The 18,741-nt window shown below is 35.9% G+C and overlaps 1 protein-coding gene across 5 annotated transcripts in view; it reads right to left on the minus strand.

Moving 5' to 3' along the window:
• Positions 1-18,741, minus strand: part of PMS1 (PMS1 homolog 1, mismatch repair system component) — an 87,497-nt gene that overhangs the window by 16,212 nt on the left and 52,544 nt on the right. For all 5 annotated transcript variants that reach the window (XM_017500719.2, XM_037728559.1, XM_037728560.1 and 2 more), the window contains 4 exons: positions 13,657-13,773; positions 7,560-7,682; positions 6,543-6,686; positions 5,510-6,396 (listed from right to left, as the gene is read on the minus strand). In XM_017500719.2, coding sequence (XP_017356208.1) covers positions 5,510-6,396; positions 6,543-6,686; positions 7,560-7,682; positions 13,657-13,773 — 1,271 coding nt within the window. The remainder of the gene's footprint in view (positions 1-5,509; positions 6,397-6,542; positions 6,687-7,559; positions 7,683-13,656; positions 13,774-18,741) is intronic.

The raw sequence follows: 18,741 nt of genomic DNA on the forward strand, positions 1-18,741 counted from the left end.
ATCAGCCTCCAGAGCAGCTAGGATTACAGGCATGCACCACCACACCCAGCTAATTTTGTATTTTTAGTAGAGATGGGGTTTCACCATGTTGGCCAGGCTGGTCTCAAACTCCTGACCCCAGGTGACCCACCTGCCTCAGTCTCCCAAAGTGCTGGGATTACAGGCATGAGCCACCCCGCACACGGCTGGCAATGAAATCTTTTAAGTGGCAAAAGAACGCAGAATTTGGCTATTTCATTAAAAAAAAAAAAAGTCCTTCAAAAATGAAGATGAAATAGACATTTTCAGAAAAAGATGAGAATTAGTTGCCAGTATATGTGCACTATTAAGGAGTGACACCAAATATAAGTGAAATTATATTTACAGGATTTTTCCATTTTATTAACTCCAAGTAGATTATGATAGGGATACATAATGTAATCACCAAAGCAAAAACTAACGGAAATTCAATAAAGAAATTAAAATTAGATACTAAAATGTATTTTTTTTTTTTAGCCCTAAAGGCCTCCTCTCCCCCCAGAGAGGAGGAACAGAAGAGCAAAACAGAGATGGGACAAACAGAAAACAAACAGGAAAATGGCAGACCTAAACCCAACCATGTCAGTTATTATATTACATGGACTAAATATTGAAATCCAAAGGCAAAGATTATCAAACTGAATTTAAAAAGTAACACCCAACTTTATCTACAAGACTTAAACGTTTGAAATACAAAGACATGACAGTCTAAAAGGCTGAAAAAAGATACACCATGCAAATAGTAAGCATAGAAGCCAGAATGGCAACAGTATATACTCCTTCCTCAGTAACTGACAGAACTAGAGACCCTCCTAAAAAAAAAAAAAATTTTTTTTTTTAGTTGAGCCACAAGAAAGTGCTGAGCCACAAGCAATCAGAAAAAGAGAGAATGAATAAAGAAATGGGTCAATTCCAGATCTGAGGAATTCCCTATAAATCAATTTCAAAGGTACAAGATAATGGATGTTTCAAAAATTATATTGGATAGATTCTAAGAACTCAAGAATTAAAAAACATTACACTGGTTAGAAAGTTAAAGAGAACTTTTTGTCAACAATAATATGAGGAAAATGAAACTTCTGGAGCCAAAGACAATAGTACAGTGGTTAATGTCACCCCTTTTCTTAAAAAGTGATACCTGGATCCCACCCTCAGAGCTTCTAATTCCTAGGCCTAGGTTGAGATTGGGCCACAGGTGATTCCAGTACACAGCCAGAATTGGAAACTACTGCTATGTGTTCAGCAAAGTGTGGTGATTAAGAATACAGACCCTGAAGACAGCCCGGCCTGGTTCTGCCACTTAGTAGTTCTATAAACCTATTAAAATTATTTAATGTTTCTGTGTCTCACTATGCTCTACTGTAACATATTATCTACTTCAGTTTTGTTGTGAAGAATTAAATGAGTTAAAGTGTGCCAAGTATGTAGAATACTACTTAGCACAGAGTAAATGGTGATAAACGTTTTGCTATCATTATTTTCTACCAAGAAACAGAAATCTTACAGCGAAGGTGCGAGTAATGGTTGGAAATTAAGTAACTTTGCTAAAAGATTATTTTTAAAGAAAGTTTTAAACTCGACACTAGAGAATTATGGCCATTTCTAGTCTCATACTCTTAATAGCTGAATTTTATTATATGCATATAATAATCTCAAGGAAAAATATGGAATGTGAAGAAATAAAATATTATTGAGAGAACAGTGCTAAATGTGAAAAGTGATATTTAACAGACAGAAGACCACGGCATGGCATGTAGTTTGTGTTCAGTACATGTGTGCTGAATGAAGAAATGTTATCTGGATGAGAATGTTTCCTTGTAAACTACACTAATAAATGGCTTCTTTGGTTCCATTACCATCCCATATTCACAATTTTAAAGATATTTTCTACTTAGAATCTGAGATTCTGGATTAGCTATATAAAACACATGATTTTCAATAGTTTACGTTCTACATGTCCTAGAAATAGTATTTTTAGCTCTTAGACATTCAAATTAAATGTTTTTCCTGTGCCATGGTAAAATGAGTTCAAAACAAAGGTCACCATTTGTAATTAATTATAATGTGCAAATTTTCACATATGGTATTCATCTTTCGATTTACTGAAGAAGTCAATTTAATTAGTTCTTTGGGAAATATAAAAAGTTATGTCCAAAGGACTATTAAATAAATGCTAAGTAAAAGCAGCTGGTACTGTTGTACTTAATGCCAATAAGGGATTTAGTAACCTGAATGGAAAATATTAATCCTGATTTGACCATAAGTCAATTCAAATAATGTTCTTGTGACTAAACATTGCATTTAGTTATAAAGTTTATCATTTTCATAATTGCAATACTTTTCTTAGTTTAAATAGCAACATATTCATAACTACTGCCAATGAAAATTCAAGCTAATGTCAACTGACCGAGACCCCAGTGGCAGCGCACATGCCTAAATCTGAATTTTAATTCACTAGAAGAAAGGCGAGTAAGAAGAAACAAACTCCAGAAAGGAAGAACTAAAACAATGAAAGTAACCCCCTGAGTCCAAAGTCTGTCCCAAGCTCTCATCAGGATTTTAATAACTGAATAATCCTGATCCTACTCCTTATTCAAGCTCCTTGTTATAGCTTTGAGAACCTTCCATTGTCCGTCCTCCACCTACCCCTATCTTTCTTTACTCATACTCTCTCATATTCTGTTCCTGTCAGAGAGAAAAATCTTAATAATACCATGCTTCTTGTAGCTTCTGGGCCTTCTCACTTAATGTTCCTCCTACCTCCACAATTCCCTAAAATCCTTTTGGTTAATGTCTATGCAGGGAAGCATTACCTGTCCCACAGATAATATTAAGTCCAATTTCCAAGTGTTTCTATAACTCCTTAAATTTAAAACTTATATCTTAAAGCTCATCACATTCTTGTTACTAGCCTATACCATTCATGAGTCGGTAAAGTATGTTTTATCTGTAACTGAAGTGACTAGCTAGAGTACATCAGGCCTTATACACAGAAAGCCCTTAACATTTCCTAGTTGAAGGAAGGGAAGGGAAAGGAGGGATGGAGAGAAGAAGAAAGGAAAAGGAAAACAGGAAATAAAAAAGAAGAAAGAAAAGGAAGGATGGACTGAAGTTCTACAGAAGAGGAGTCTGCTCTCATACCCCTTAATATACCTTAGAGAATTTAGATTCATGGAAAGAACTCCAAGATAAAGACAGGGAGAGAAGTGGTAGTTGGTGTGATTCTTGGATGTCATACCATTTTTGCTCTACCTTCTCACTAATCATGATTCCGGACTTAGCTGATCATGGTCCCAGGACCCCTGGCTCTGAAAGGTTCTAGCACAGTACTCTGTGACATACAGTAGACCTCTGATCCCAAGATACCTATATTTTCCTCACAGGTTTCTATTTCTGGCCTCCAAATTCAATTTAATCTTGACTCAGCAAATGAAAAATGTTATTCTCAACAGAAAAACTCCCTTTCATAGATTAAAAACTGATCATACTGACATTGTGAGCAGTCATGTGTTGGTAACTGATCTTATATCATAACACACAATATCTTATTTAATCCTCACAACAATCCACGAGAGACGGTCCACATTTTTTAATAAAAAGCTAACAAAGAACTGTGGTTAGAACCCAGGTGAAGCTTCAGAGGCCTGTCTTGATCATCAATGTCTCTTTTGTCTACTTTACGGCAATATGAGAGAAAATAAAATTGATCCCAGAATATTACCTGAAATATTCTAGTAATTGATGGTAAACAGATTTTTAGATGAGGTCTATTAATCATAATCCTAGTAACCTGACACCCTGGGATCCACAAGGAGAAACAATGCAAACATTCCCCAAAAGGCAACTGGAAAGATACCTGCTGTTGTGAGGCTGCAAGGAACAGTCAGCAAGGTAAGTTTTCATCATAAGCTTGTACACTGTCCCTATTTCCATAAGAACTTGAAGTATCTATGCTTTTTTCCTATTCCCAGACAATTCTCAATTCATTTCCTTGGGCAATGCAATTCAACTTTTGTGGGCTTATTGCATGTAAAAGTTAAGTCCCCTGACCATTAAATTGCATAGTTGTATCATTTAGATAAAACTAAAGACAATCACAATTATGTGAACTTTATTTGCATCATGATTCAAAACAAATCTTTAAAAATCTGACATTTATGAAACGATTATAAATTTGAACACTGAGTATTTGATATGTTAAAGAATATATACCTTTAAAAAAAGTTATAACAATTTTATTATGGTGTTAAAATATGAGTATCTTTATCTTTCAGAGTTAACATACTGAAATAGATGATATGACTATGACTTGCTTCAGAATAATAAAGGGAAAGAAAGTGAATGGAAGTATGGATAAAACAGGACTAACAGGACTGACTGTGAGACGATGGGTGGTAAAACGGGGTAATGGCTTCACACTTCAAAATGTCAACTTTCGCGGATATTTCCAAAAGAACAAAACACAGTAACCATTCCCACTTAAAAAAAAAAAAAAGCCTGACAAAAAAAGGCTGAACAGAAAAGCTTTATGGAAGCTTTTTGTTTTGGTGTTAATAGTGGTCTTTGTCATTTTAAATTGATATTGTTTTTATAAGACTGAATAAGCTAAGGAAAGAATTAAAAAAATAAAAATACTGGTCAAGTATTTAAGTAGTTTAACACCAAATAAAAACTTTGGATGATGAATTACCTTTAAAATTGTGTCCACATACTTGACATAATATTGAGATACTTAGATACCTGTATATGATTGGAGGTATAATTCCACTCTCATTTTCTGCTGGGTTAGATCACCAGAATATACTTTGTGTTTATATTAAGTGTCCTAAGTCAATTAGAAACATTCATCATGTTATTTTGGAACATTTATTCAGATATCTAAAGATGGCAAGTAATATTTTAATCAAAGACAGATCAAACCACCTATTTACATAATAAAAACACCCACTATCATTTATAAGTTATAATAAATAATGCATCTTAGAAGCAAGCCTCAAGTTATACTGAATAGAAACAGTATGAATAAACAACCCTAAATTGAATCTGCAATACTAAATTTTCTGTGTTGTGTTACATATTTTGGAGACCAATTTAGAAAGGGAACAGTTAAGGTATTAAAAACATCAATTATAACTGCTATAATGCAAAAGCTTTTTAAAAAAGTTCTACCACAGGGAAGTTATTAAACATAAAACAAAAAGAAATAGAAGATAATGGTGATTTGAAATTAAGATGAATGGAAAACCTTTAACAACAAACTTAATAAATCAGAAGGCAGTTAAGGCTTATATTAAACAAAAAACAAAATAATACAAGTTCCCGTCCAGCAAAAAACCTAAATTAACAACAAAAAAGTGTTACCAAAAAAGGTACTCTATCCAAGCCATTATTTTCCGTTCTGCTTTTCCATAAATAATTCCTTTTAAACAGTGAGTCATATAGAATGGAAATAGCCGAACATTCAGGTCACATGCAAGCTCTGGAAACTTACTTCAGTTTTTCCTCTTCACTCAGTGTCTTCCACAGTTCTTCAATTTGTACTGTTGCATCCTCTAAACTAGTCTTAGGATTTTCTATGAGAAACTGAGCACGACGATCTTGAACAAAAAGAGCACTTGCTGACATGGGTTTCTTGATTGCTCGATTGCTAAGTAAATCATAAGCTGTAATCTGTCCAGATTTACTATGTATTACATTTGATTTTTTGTTACATGGACCTTCATTGAGATTCTTTTGTTCAGGGCTTGGATGATTATTATTACTTACTTTACATGGTAAACTTTGAGGCACTAAAATTTTCACAGGTTCAATATTCTCTCCCACTGAATTTTTAAGTATATTTCCCCTGCTCCAATCATCTGCAGAAATTTCTGAAGAGTTTTCAAGGACTGCTTCTTCCTCATTTTCCCCACTCTCATCTATATGGCCTTTATTGCCATTTTCTGACTGGGTGTGCCTAATGGAACCTACAAAACAAGTTTTACTATATTCCATCTGAGTGTTCTCCCATGATAAATTACTCATTGCAATGTCTTGAAAAGCATTCTTAGTATTTTTATCAATGTCAGAATTTTCACTACTACAATGACCAAAACCAAAGTCACCAACACTTATCTGGTGATTTAAACAATCATCAGTGTCTTTTCCAGATTCATCATTATGCACATCATTTTGGAAAGGAATGACTGAAGTATCAACATTTGGATAATTCTTTCCAGATGATTCCATTTTAGTGAAAAGCACATCTGTTTCTGCTGTTTTACTAAGAACGATGTCAGCTGCGGAAACATCTGTTTTGTTATTTTCACAAGAATTCGTACTAGGTAGTGGACCATAACAAGTCGTCATCAGATTTTCAAGAGCAATTAAAACAGATTCCTAAAAATACAAATTAACAAATCTTAGGGGAAAATATGAAAATAATAGACAATATTTTAAATAAAGAAAAATATAAACAGTTTTTTATATAAAAACAGGAATATGTTTATAAATAGTATAACAAAAAATTATCTGAAAAGGATTACCTTATTCTGTAATAATACTTGGCTTTTATCTGGTGTTAAATTTACATCAACATCAGCTGTAGGAACATCGATTTTCAGAAAGAAAATAGGATACAAACGAGTAGATTCCTTTAGGCATTTCAGATTGTAATGATGTCGGATTAACTAGAAATACATGTAATAAATAAAAGAAAAATATGCAAATAAAGATAATATCATCAACCTTAAAGTACAATGAAAAGGAGCAGATTCAACTGAGAAATTGAGTAGATGCAACTGCCTATTAGGAAAAGCATTATCATGGCTGGGTGCAGTGGCTCATGCCTGTCAACCCAGCACTTTGGGAGGCCAAGACGAGTGGATCACTTGAGGTCAGGAGTTCAAGACCAGCTTGGCCAACATGATAAAACCCATCTCTACTAAAAAATACAAACATTAGCTGGGCATGGCGGCAGAAACCTGTAATCTCAGATACTTGGGAGGATGAGGCAGGAGAATCGCTTGAACTCAGGAGGTGGAGGCTGTAGTGAGCTGCGATTGCACCACCGCACTCCAGCCTGGGGAACAGAGCAAGACTGCATTTCAAAAAAAAAAAAAAAGGAAAAGCATTATATAAGTAGTAATACTCCTTTGGAGGCTTGAAGCCAAATGAAGCACAAGCATTCATAGCAAGTACAAATGTCCAATGAAACTGGCTGAATAATTAAAAATCACAATGTCATGGAAGTTCTGAAGGCTTAGGGTTCAAATAAAACTACTAACTCTTAACTTCCTGGCTACGTGGCCTAAGAGAAACACTGAACATTTGTTTCCTCACTATAAGTGGGGATAATAACGCATTATAGAATTGCTGTGAAGAATAAGAGAGATGTTATATGTCTCTTTATCAGGCAGCATGCTTAATAAATGATATTATATCTCTTTTTCTTTATTTTAGAGCAAATTCTTAGAATTAGTCCTTGTTACAATGTGACTAATGATAGAGGTAGTTCCAAATTTCCAATTCAAATGATTTTTTTTTCCCCTAAAACAGATTACCTTTAAGATATCTTTTTGATGTACTGGTCGACTGTTTATGAAGATGAAACTTCTTTCTGGGGTTGAAAGACTGGTGAAAGAGTGGTCTGCATCACATTTTGGAAGAAATCCACTGAGATAAATCTATATAGTAATTACAGAATATGCAATGTCAGAAATGTGGTTCCATGAGTCCGGCTATATACAACACTTTGAAAGGTATAAAAAAATTAAAAACAGATTTTCATCTTAAGGTTTAAAAAGCCACATACTTCCTGATAACCATGTGCCAAGTATTAACTTTAAATAAAATAGTGAAGCATGCTACACTGGTGCTGTCTGCCTTTTTTTAAATTTTTTCAACTGTAAGGTAAAATTGGCATTTATAAAAATATTCATGAATGGTTATACTTTCAGATATTTAACTGCCATCGGACATACAGCATTCACTCTCTACTCAACCATTTTTTCTGTCTTTCAAAAGTTTCTTTCCTCACACTATGACTTTTCTCTGGCTCTTTGTCCTTTTCTCTTTAACCATCTTTTCCTATGAAGAAGTGGCTGTTTTTATCTTCATTCTGAGTATGCTATATAAAGCCAATATTACTGGGTTTTCATTTCTGAGTTTTTAAAAAACTCTTTTACTCTATATTAATTTCTTCAGAGCTAAATGCTGATTGCACTGTTGTACTTTAGCTTCATTTTTGTTTAGAAAACTCTTCTGTAAAAATTTTAGATTATTTACATGGTCTCTCTACTTTACAAACGTATATAAAGAGGAGGGAGAAAATAAAGAAGGATAGTAGAAAAGAATATCAGAGAAAAAAGAAAGATATTGAAGGGACAGGAAGCAGGGAACATGCTCCCACTTTTATCTTTAGTTAACTAACAACGCTAAAGACAATATACTATCCTGTTAAGACTATAAGGCAGAGTCAGATTGACAAGGTTTGAATCCCAGTTCTACCATTAGCTATGTGATTTTGGTTAAGTTATTTAAAACACAGGCTTAAAATCTCTTATCAGAAACAACTAGATGTGTTATTAATCTGCCAAGGAACATTAACAGTAAAGTTTTAGCTTAGGTTGAGAAAAACAAGTAAGTCAGTGGGGGTACTATTTTTAGTTAAGCAGAAACCATGAGGCTCCTTATTAACATAGCCTGTAGGCTGCCACCTATGTCTATGGCTATCCCTGTCCTTGGAACTAAGTATTTAAGGAGATGCATTACCAATTTTAGAACACTAAGTGCATTATTGTCACAATGCCAAATTTTGCCAATTTGAAAAAATAAATTAATCTGTATAATCCATTATAAAATGATACTACTTACTTAATTGCAAAACTTCACAGCATTTAAAAATGGTTGTATAATTTACCAGGTAACATGAGACCCTTCTTAAAGCATCTGTTGGGCATCAGGGAAAGAGCCTGTTTAGCCTCTGAAAGACTTACTGGGTTTGTGACTTTAAAAAAAGTCTGCCCTGAGAGGATAAGAAGAAAGAATAAAATGAAGAAGAAATATGTAACACTGCTAGTGATTTCCTTTCACACCATCTTGGTTGGCCACTGTATAATTACTATTGTAGATACTGAGCTTTAAAAATGGTTTAGGATAATCTTAAGAACAAACAATGTTTTTGTTATATGGTAAAGTAAAACAGTAAACTCATAAAATGGTGTAAAAAGTGAAAATCAGGCCAGTTCATAGAGAAATAACTTGAGACACCAAATCAGTGCAACAAAATTAAAAATTAGATATGACTTTACAAAATTCTGTACCCACGTATTTCTCAACCTAAAAAGCAAAACAAAAATTGAAGGCACAATACAAATACCTCTCTTCCCTAACTGATCTCCACTGTGGCCTGCTTCCTCACTTTAATCCCTTGTACTTCAAGAACCAACTCTGAGGGACACTACTCAGCCTTTCTCTTATTTGACTCCCTGCAGCCCCTGACACCAGTAACAATTTTTTCGTCTGGGAAGCGTTTCACTGTGTGAATCTGTTGCAACTTTCTCTTGGTCTTTCTGCTTCTTCTTCGTTCTGGTTTGCTGGTTTCTCTCCTTTTCCTTACCCCCTATAAATGATGATGATCACCAACTTCCATTACCAGGCCCCTTTTTCTTCTCTCCAGTTACTATTCCTGAGTAATTTCATTCACATCTATAGTTTTAACAATTACCCATACACCAGTGATGCTAAGATATACAGATGTACAGCTTCTATTTCTTTCACTCCCCAGTGCTCACTATCTTCAACTGGCTGTCACAAAAAATATTCTCAATCTCACCACATTCAAAGCTTGGTAAAGTATTTCATCCTACTTCTACCCTGCTAGCTCCTCCTATACTCCTTTATTATGATGAGAGCCCTGCCAGCTACCCAATCTGTCAAACCCATCTCCTCTTCTTACCCCTGATTATACTGATGCAATCCTGGCTGGTCCCCTAACACTAATCCTTCTCCTCTTTCAGTAAACCTCCACAATACCATGAAGTTATATTTTTAAAGTAGTAATTTAATTACTTTTAGTCAGGACAATGAAACAAGTTCATGTGAAAATCCCCTTCTCCCCCATCACAACTGCAAATATATAACAATGATAGATAAAATACAAATTTTCAAAAGGCCACCCACAAAAAAGTAATTAAAGATGTTATGACTGCAAAATATTTAACAGGGAGTGACGGCTAAAGTCAAATGTTCTGTGTGGTCTAGGATCAGAAACAAGATGTATCAGCTGGAAATTAAATTCTGGTACAGAAATAAGGACAGAAAACACCCCATTTACAACAGGGCATTGAAACCAGTTTTTCCATTTAAAAAAGGGGACTCATATAGCACCTCTTCTCTTCCCCCCCAAAAAAAAGTTTAAAAATACTGTGGCCACTGTCTGGAGCTGCTTGCCAGAGTCACAAGAAAGAACAGGGACAACTCCAAATCAAGAACAAGGCTAAGCCAAACTGGCTAAGAAATGGGGCCTGTAAAATCTTGGCAAGACAAGGCATGAATTACTAATATTATACCTGGTGTTGGATTAGGGCCAGTGAGTGAACTATCTGCCAAACTATGAGAAGGAAGGGGAAGTTTGGGAAAGCAAAAACAAAGCAACAAAAACAATAAACCTGAATTCAAGATGATTTTGAAATTAAATTTTTAAAGCATATAAAATATCAGAGAATTAGACAATTTTGCCTCAAGAAAGTAGAAATGATAGAGCAATATGAAAAGGACTTTGAAATTATTAGTATATGTAACATGCTTTTTAAAAAAGAAAAGTAGCATCCAATTAAGCAAAGATAAAGAAATTGAAATTGGTAGCTGTACATCAAGTTTAGAAGAGAAGAATACGGAAACAAATCAACTTTAAATCCTGCAAACAAACTATATAGTTTTGGGAATTAAAAGCAGGCAATGATGAGGAATGTATTCAGAACTTAGCATAAAGTAATGCAGAGATGGAAATAATTAAAGGGAAGACAGATTTCAAAAAGGATAACTTCAGGAGCTCCATCAAGCACACAAAGTCATGATGGGAAACGCCTCACAAAAGCCACCAGAGCAGTGGCCCTGTTGAGATCACCACCAATAATTAGTTCTTTGCATGTGGGGTCCATGTAGATTAAAAAAAAAAAAGGTAACCTCATATTATGGGAAGAGATAATAAAGATTCTCTACATCCAAGTTTCCCAGTGGCCAATGGCACTGTCATCCCAGACTAGTCAAGGGGCCTTGGTGTCCAAGTTGCACAATTTAAAGGTATATAATGGGGATAGAAGTGAGGTGAGTGAGGACAACCACTAACTAGCAGTTGGAAAACAACTTAAGATTGCTTTTGGTTGGGGATGGAGAAAGGGCTCAAAGAAACTGTGATTTAGGATCAGTCTCCTTCAACCATACAAGCCCAGAAAGCATGGATTCATGATGGGTAGCTGGTGGCAACATAAACACAACACCCTAGACATATACTGCAATAACAGAAGAGGGATTTAGTTAGATGATCACTCTCACCAGAGAGACACTCAAAAGTTTATCATTCTGGCAGCCCGTGGAAGTAGAACACTAACACATGCTTGCTTACCAAATTCCCTCATTCCATCATGCAATAATAACCACATAAAGGTACAGCAAAAATTCTCATATCTAGCATTGTTCCTATAAAAAGAAATCTGAAGATAAGAGTTATGTAGAAGGCCTAAGATATGATCCAAATAAGAAATAAGTGGGGTCTAAGAACAATGACTTCAAAAAGATATAATGAAATGGATCACCAACTGCAGCTGGGATGACTAAAACAGTTGGATTTTATTGCTAACATGATGAAAAAAACTTTTTCATTAAAAAAAAGACACAAACTTTTGAAAACCCCAGAAAAAGTGAAAAACTATGTAAGATAGTCCATTTTTAAAGCAAAGAAAAAATAAACTCTGAGCAATGATGGGAGTACAAGAACAGAAGAGTCCATTTAATCAGGGCTGTAAGAATATTCTAATTTGTATGGCATAAGAGATATAACACTGGCTCTTTAGAGGTAAAATGTAATCTTACTACAACACTGGCCTTTTAATGAAGATTGTTTTATAGTCCACACAAGTTTTCAACTTTTAGAATCAATCCTGAGACAAAAGATAGAAGACTTAAAAAATGGCTACATGAGAAAACATGAGGCTGGGTGTGGTGACTCATGCTTATAATCCCAGCACTTTGTGAGGCCGAGGCAGGCAGATCACCTGAAGTCAGGGGATTGAGACCAGCCTGGGCAACATGGTGAAATCCCCATCTCCACTAAAACTATAAAAATTAGCTGGATGGGGTGGCACACCCTTGTAATCCCAACTACTAGGGAGGCTGAGAAAGGAGAATCACCTGAACCCAGGAGGTAAAGGCTGCAGTGAGCTGAGATCCTGCCACTGCACTCTAGTCCGGGTGACAGAGTAAGAATCTGTCTCAAAACAAAACAAAACAAAACAAAACAAAATATATATATATACACGTGTGTGTGTGTATATATATATATATATATGTATATGTATGTATATATATATATATATAATTAAGCTTGATAATACAAAACTATTGCTGATATGATTGAAAGAGGAAGGAGTATGAGGAAAAGTTTGAGTTAATAACGTCATCTAGTATTAGGGAGTAAAAAAGCACTGTCTAAAACTAATAGATCAAGAAAAAGTTGGCTGGACGTGGTGGCTCATGCCTGTAATCCCAGTACTTTGGGAGGCCAAGGCGGGGAATGGATTATGAGGTCAGGAGTTCAAGACCAGCCTGGCCAAAGTGGTGAAACCCTGCCTCTACTAAAAATACAAAAATTAGCTGGGCGTGGTGGCAGGCGCCTGTAATCCCAGTTACTCGGGAGGCTGAAGCAGGAGAACAGTTTGAACCTGGAAGGCAAAGGTTGCAGTGGGCCAAGATCACACCATTGCACTCCAGCCAGGGTGACAGGGTAAGACTCCATCTCAAAAACAAAAGAAAAAGTTTAAGTACATATTTGGAATGGGAAAGAGGGAGAAACGGTTCTTTTCCCCCCCCCTTTTTTTTTTTTGAGATAGAATCTCACTCTGTCACCCAGGCTAGAGTGCAATGGCACAATCTTGGCTCACTGCAACCTCTGCCTCCTGGGTTCAAGTGATTCTCCTCCTTCAGCCTCCAGAGTAGGTGGAATTACAGGCACGTGCCACCATCCCCGGCTAAGTTTTGTATTTTTAGTAGAGACAGGGTTTCACCATGTTGGCCAGGCTGGTCTTGAAGTCCTGACCTCAGGTGATTCCCCCGCCTTGGCCTTCCAAAGTGCTACAATTATAGGCGTGACCTACTGCACCTAGCCAACGATTTTTCTTTAATAGTAGAAAGTAAACAGAAAAGATTCCAAATTGAACATAATTTCTTTGAAAATCAATGTAAGCAACAAACAGAAAAGATAAAAAGGGAAGCAGGGGAAAGAGGTTTAACAGCAGTTCCATATTTTCTTTTTACCTCACACACATATTTGATTAAAATGTTAAAAGACTAACCTTTTGCCACTGCAATTCCCCCAAAGGGAAATATGTGAACAGCTTCATTAGTAAATCGGAATTATCAGAGAACATCTTTGCTGTATACCTGAGAGTCTTCAGAGTGGTACTCAAAGGATTCCATATTGTTCATAACAGCAGTCCCCAGAACTGACATGAGAGCCATCTTGTGACCTGATACTCTGCTTTTCTGCCAAATAACGGCCTAAGGACAGAAATGATACAGACAACTTTTAACACAATTTAGATTTATTAAACTCAGGAACTCAGCATTTTATTCCTACATTTGGGCATTCATCCTCAACTTAAAATTTCAGTATCACTTAGATTCACGAGCTATGAGATCTGACAGAAGAAACTCAGGTTCTGAATTTTAGAAGCTATATATGTTGCAGTGTACAATCTAACTTCCCCTTATCTTGGTTTTCTCCTCTTCACAAGATTTCTCAGAGTTGTTGGAAGATAAAAATCCATACATAGACAAGCACATACATATGCCTGTGCCCAGTATAAAACGGTTTCATTAAATATTGATTGTCTCTCCACCGCTAATCCTCACATTCAAATATAGACTTCTGTGTATATTTAAAAACAAATTGCTGCTCCAAGTAAGGTATTACTATTTTATTGAGGATGGGCAGCTATGCTATAGGATAGTCAAACAGGTATAAAAATTTTGAAAAAAGCATTCTTAATTAAATCGTAATTTAAAATTACCTTTGTACCTTTTATATAGTGAATTCACAAAATGTTAACTTAATCTCATAAACATAAAAGCTGAATAATGAAATTGGATTTTTTTCACTATATGTATGTTGGAGATTAGAGAGAAAAAATAGGTCTGGTGCGGTGACTCATGCCTGTAATCCCAGCACTTTGGGAGGCTGAGCCAAGATCACTTGAGGTCAGGAGTTTGAGACTGGCCTGGCCAACATGGTGAAACCCTGTCTCTACTAAAAATTAACCAGGCATGGTGGCACGCCCCTATGATCCCAGCTACTCAGGAGGATGAAGCAGGAGAATCGTTTGAACTGGGGAGGCAGAGGTTGCAGTGAGGCAAGATTGTGCCATTGCACTCTAGCCTGGGTAACAGAGCGAGACTCTGTCTTAAAAAAATAAACACACACACACACACACACACACACACACAAAATACTTCGCATCTGAAAAATGTGAGCCCTTTTAAATTATTAGGCCCAGAGAGAAATTAAAATGAGAGCAATTTCCCCCTTACTGAAACTGACTGCTATTGCCACAAGTAGCCATTGACTTAACAATGCCACAAACCAGACACCATAACTCATGCCCTATAGCTCAATGATGTGTAGCTAATTACTAATCAACATTATTTCTGTAAACTAGAAGAAAATTCCTAACAGACAGCTCTATCAGCCCACTTCTTGTCTCCCTTTTTGTTTTTAAAAGCCTGCTTATAATAAAAGCCTAACGGAGCACTCCCCAAGGCAATTTGGAAGTGTCTGAGGCAGCTGTCCTCAGCGCTGGTCCAAATAAACTGTCTACATTAATTCTGCCTCAGCTTTTTCCTTTTACGTCAACATAGGGTAGAGTTTAAGAGAATCATGGTCCACAGAGACTAGACCAAGGTTTGGCTGCGAAGTACATAATCAGATATGATATACTGGAATTTCTTCAGTTAAACAAGGTTCAATTACAGTCAAATTCCTTGAAAAAAATCATCAGTACAGGTAGAATTCAACAAATTTACTTAGCACTGCCTATATCCTGAGGAAACTGTGCAAAAGGCTTAGGAGAAAACATCAATATCACCATTCAAGGTACAGGCAGAAGAAGAAGAACCTAAAAGGAGTGGTCACAGAGGCAGAAAGAGCAGCAGGAGTGTGTGGTAGACAGAATAAGGACGTTTTTGAAGGAAGCAGTTATCATGTGTCTCCAATGTCAAGCGAGTATGGTGGGAACAGATGTAGATGGCTACGTGGCAATCAAGAGTGTGAGAGCAGTTCTAGAGAAGTAAATGGAACCAATTTGGGTAGTGAATATAAAAAGAGAACTTTTCTTAAGTGTTTCAGAAAGTCTGGCTGGGAAGTGCAAGCAGAGAAATAACTGGAGGCAGGAATATGACACATTTGACCAGCAAATTAAAGACCAGGAAACTAATGGGTACACTAGCAAGTAGGTTTGTAGACTCAGTAGCTGGAGGTTGAGAAAGTTCCCCTTTGTTCTAAAATGCAGAAAGGAGGTTCTTTTGTTGAAAGCAAAATGACAGTGATATTTAAAGATTATGGAGGAGGTACAAAATAGCAGAATTTTATTACTCAGTTTCATTAGCTGAAAGTCCTTTTTTCAGTGAACCAAGCTAATGAAACTGAGTAATAAAATTCTGCTTCCAATTCCATGTGTGAGGTTGCACTATTTAGCCATTTCAAAAAACCAGTGATGTCAGCACATTCTTGGGAGAGTCTCACTGTTTCTACAGTCTAAAAGAGGCAGAAGTCTGTAACAGGGAAAAAAAGAGGAGACTGGACCAAAGGATTCTGGCCAAAGGAACTCCTTAACCATTACCAGGAATCTATGTAGACAGGAAGTAGTGGTAATGATATTACGTCTAACAAGATGAACGGTGAAGTAAACAGACTGATATTCTCTAATTGGCATATCAGGAACAGAAGTGAAGGAATGCACTCTCCCAGACAAGGTGACAATAATCAACGACTCTGCTTGTTGATTTCTGCCATCTTCAAACCACTTTGTTTTTAGAGTCTCAAAGAGCAACCTGCTTGGGAAAGCAGAGACAGTGTAACAACTACTCAATAAGACAAATAACTCAATATTTGGTGTAACAGGAAAATCTTTTACCTATTCCTAGGGTTTTATTGATATCGATAAGAGCTGCAATTTATGAAAACCTTATTCCTTGCTAGGTACTACTGTCATAAAAGCTACTGTTTATTTTCATAACCATTTTAGGTAGGTATTATATCATTTTAGAGATGAGTAAACTGAAACTCAAAGAAATTGTTACATCCAAAGAAACATAAATAGTAGGTCATGGAACCAAGATCTACACTCCATCTTTTCAGCTCTAAACATTCATTCCTTTTACTTTGCCAATATTTATCCCCTTTCTAGTCACTGACAAAAACATCTTAGAAGCAGCTCCAGACTCAAATTGGGAATTCTCAAAAAGTAAAGGGTCTGACTGATAAATGCATTTTTTATGTATGATTATCACCCATGGCCTTGTGATATGCTATGTTATCTCCAATTGAGCGTATTAAAGAATACAAAATTATTTTTAACCTATTCATACAAATAATCTGCCTTTAGAAGGACGGCAAGGAGTACACTGGGGTCCTCAAATTTAAAAAAGCACATCAGAACAGAAAAGTCCAAAAAGATTGAAAGCTACTATCCCAGCAACTAATGTCAGAATATTTTTGGGAACGCAGTTCTTGTTAACAACCTTAATCATATTATGCAGAGCCTTATATCTAAGGATTTATAAATTTTCAAAAATTTGCATTCATTAGTATTCATATAGATATGCAATAATTAGTACCATAATGCACAGCAAAATAGCAGAGCTAAAAAATAATTCAGGTATTTCTCTATCCTGAATTTCAGCTTTTCACTATCATTGCTTTCATAGGGACCTGTATAAGAAAAAAGACATAAAATATGTTAAATTTAGGCTAAAGCTGACTCCTTGTATATTTTAAGTTTGGCCTAAAAGTTTCTCCATACATAGTGAAATGTAACCTAAATGCATCTGTCACTAGGCTGAAACCTACTCTTGTACCAATCACAAAGTTTCTACCAATCACAGGCAGCCAACTGCTCAAATTGTGTTCAAATAAGGCAAACACTGAGCTGTAACCAACCCAGCTGTTTCTGTACCTCACTTCCATTTTCTGTCCAACATTTTTGGTTTTTTTTTTTGGTCCAGAAATATCATCTGACTATGAGGCAGCCCTGGCCTTGCTCTGAACTTACGCTGGTTATGGGGGCTGCCTGATTTGTGAATTGTCCTTTGCTCAATTAAACACTGTTAAATTTATATCTCAAGTTTTTCTTTTAACAAATACATGAAATTGAATTATAAAAATAAATTGTATACAATTTTAAATTTAAGGTATAGGTTCAATGTGTATATTGTACTTCTAAACAAAATATTATGGTATGTTTTATTAATTACATTTAAAGGCCAATGAAGTAGACTATTCAAATTTAGAACTGCTGCAGAAAATGGGATATAGAGTCACCATAAGCATATTTTATTCCCTTAATTTCGTCTGATATTATAATGTAAAATACTTTGGTTAAATTAAAATTTGTAAAGTAACTAATTTTGGGCTTGTTCGATAAATACTTATTATCCATTTTGTTCCAGATTCCATACTAAAATCTGGGAATATAAAGATAAAAGGATGAGGTCTCAGCTCTAAAGGAGCTAACAACATACGAAGAAATCAAAATCTTAAAATAATTATAATACATTATAAAAACTACTATTACAGCACACTGGGAGCATCACAGAGGAAACCTAAGTCAGTTGCACAGAGAAGCTTTATGGCAATGAGACTTGACAGGAGTTTGTCTCTAAGACAAATCACAAGAAGCGCATTCCCAACAAATAGAACAGTACATGCCAAAGCATGAATATATAGCGAGCATGCCTTGTTAGAGATGAAGCTAGACAGAAAGGAGCTAAAATATGAATGACCTGACACATCATGCAAAAGAGTTTATAGTTTCTCTTACATGCAATGCAGAGTCACTGGATAAATCTAATTGGGAAAATACTATTATTAGAGATGGATATATGAAAAATATATTTGGCAAGAATGATTTAGTGAGAACTGAAACTACAGCAATGCGATTTTTATAAAATGTGATCATAAGGCCAGGCACGGTAGCTTTCGCCTGTAATCCTAGCACTTTGGGAGGCAGAAGCGGGTGGGTCAGTTGAGGTCAGGAGTTCAAGATCAGCCAACATGGTGAAACCCCATCTCTACTAAAAATACAAAAATTAGCTGGGCATGGTGGCACATGCCTGTAATCCCAGCTACTCGGTACGCTGAGGCAAGTGAACTGCTTGAACCCAGGAGGTGGAGGTTGCAGTGAGTCAAGATTGAGCCACTGCACTCCAACCCGGGCAATAGAGAGAGACTCTGTCTTGAAAAAGAAAAAAAAA

Source organism: Cebus imitator, unplaced genomic scaffold (genome assembly GCF_001604975.1).
Source record: "Cebus imitator isolate Cc_AM_T3 unplaced genomic scaffold, Cebus_imitator-1.0 Scaffold268, whole genome shotgun sequence".
NCBI lineage: Eukaryota > Metazoa > Chordata > Mammalia > Primates > Cebidae > Cebus > Cebus imitator.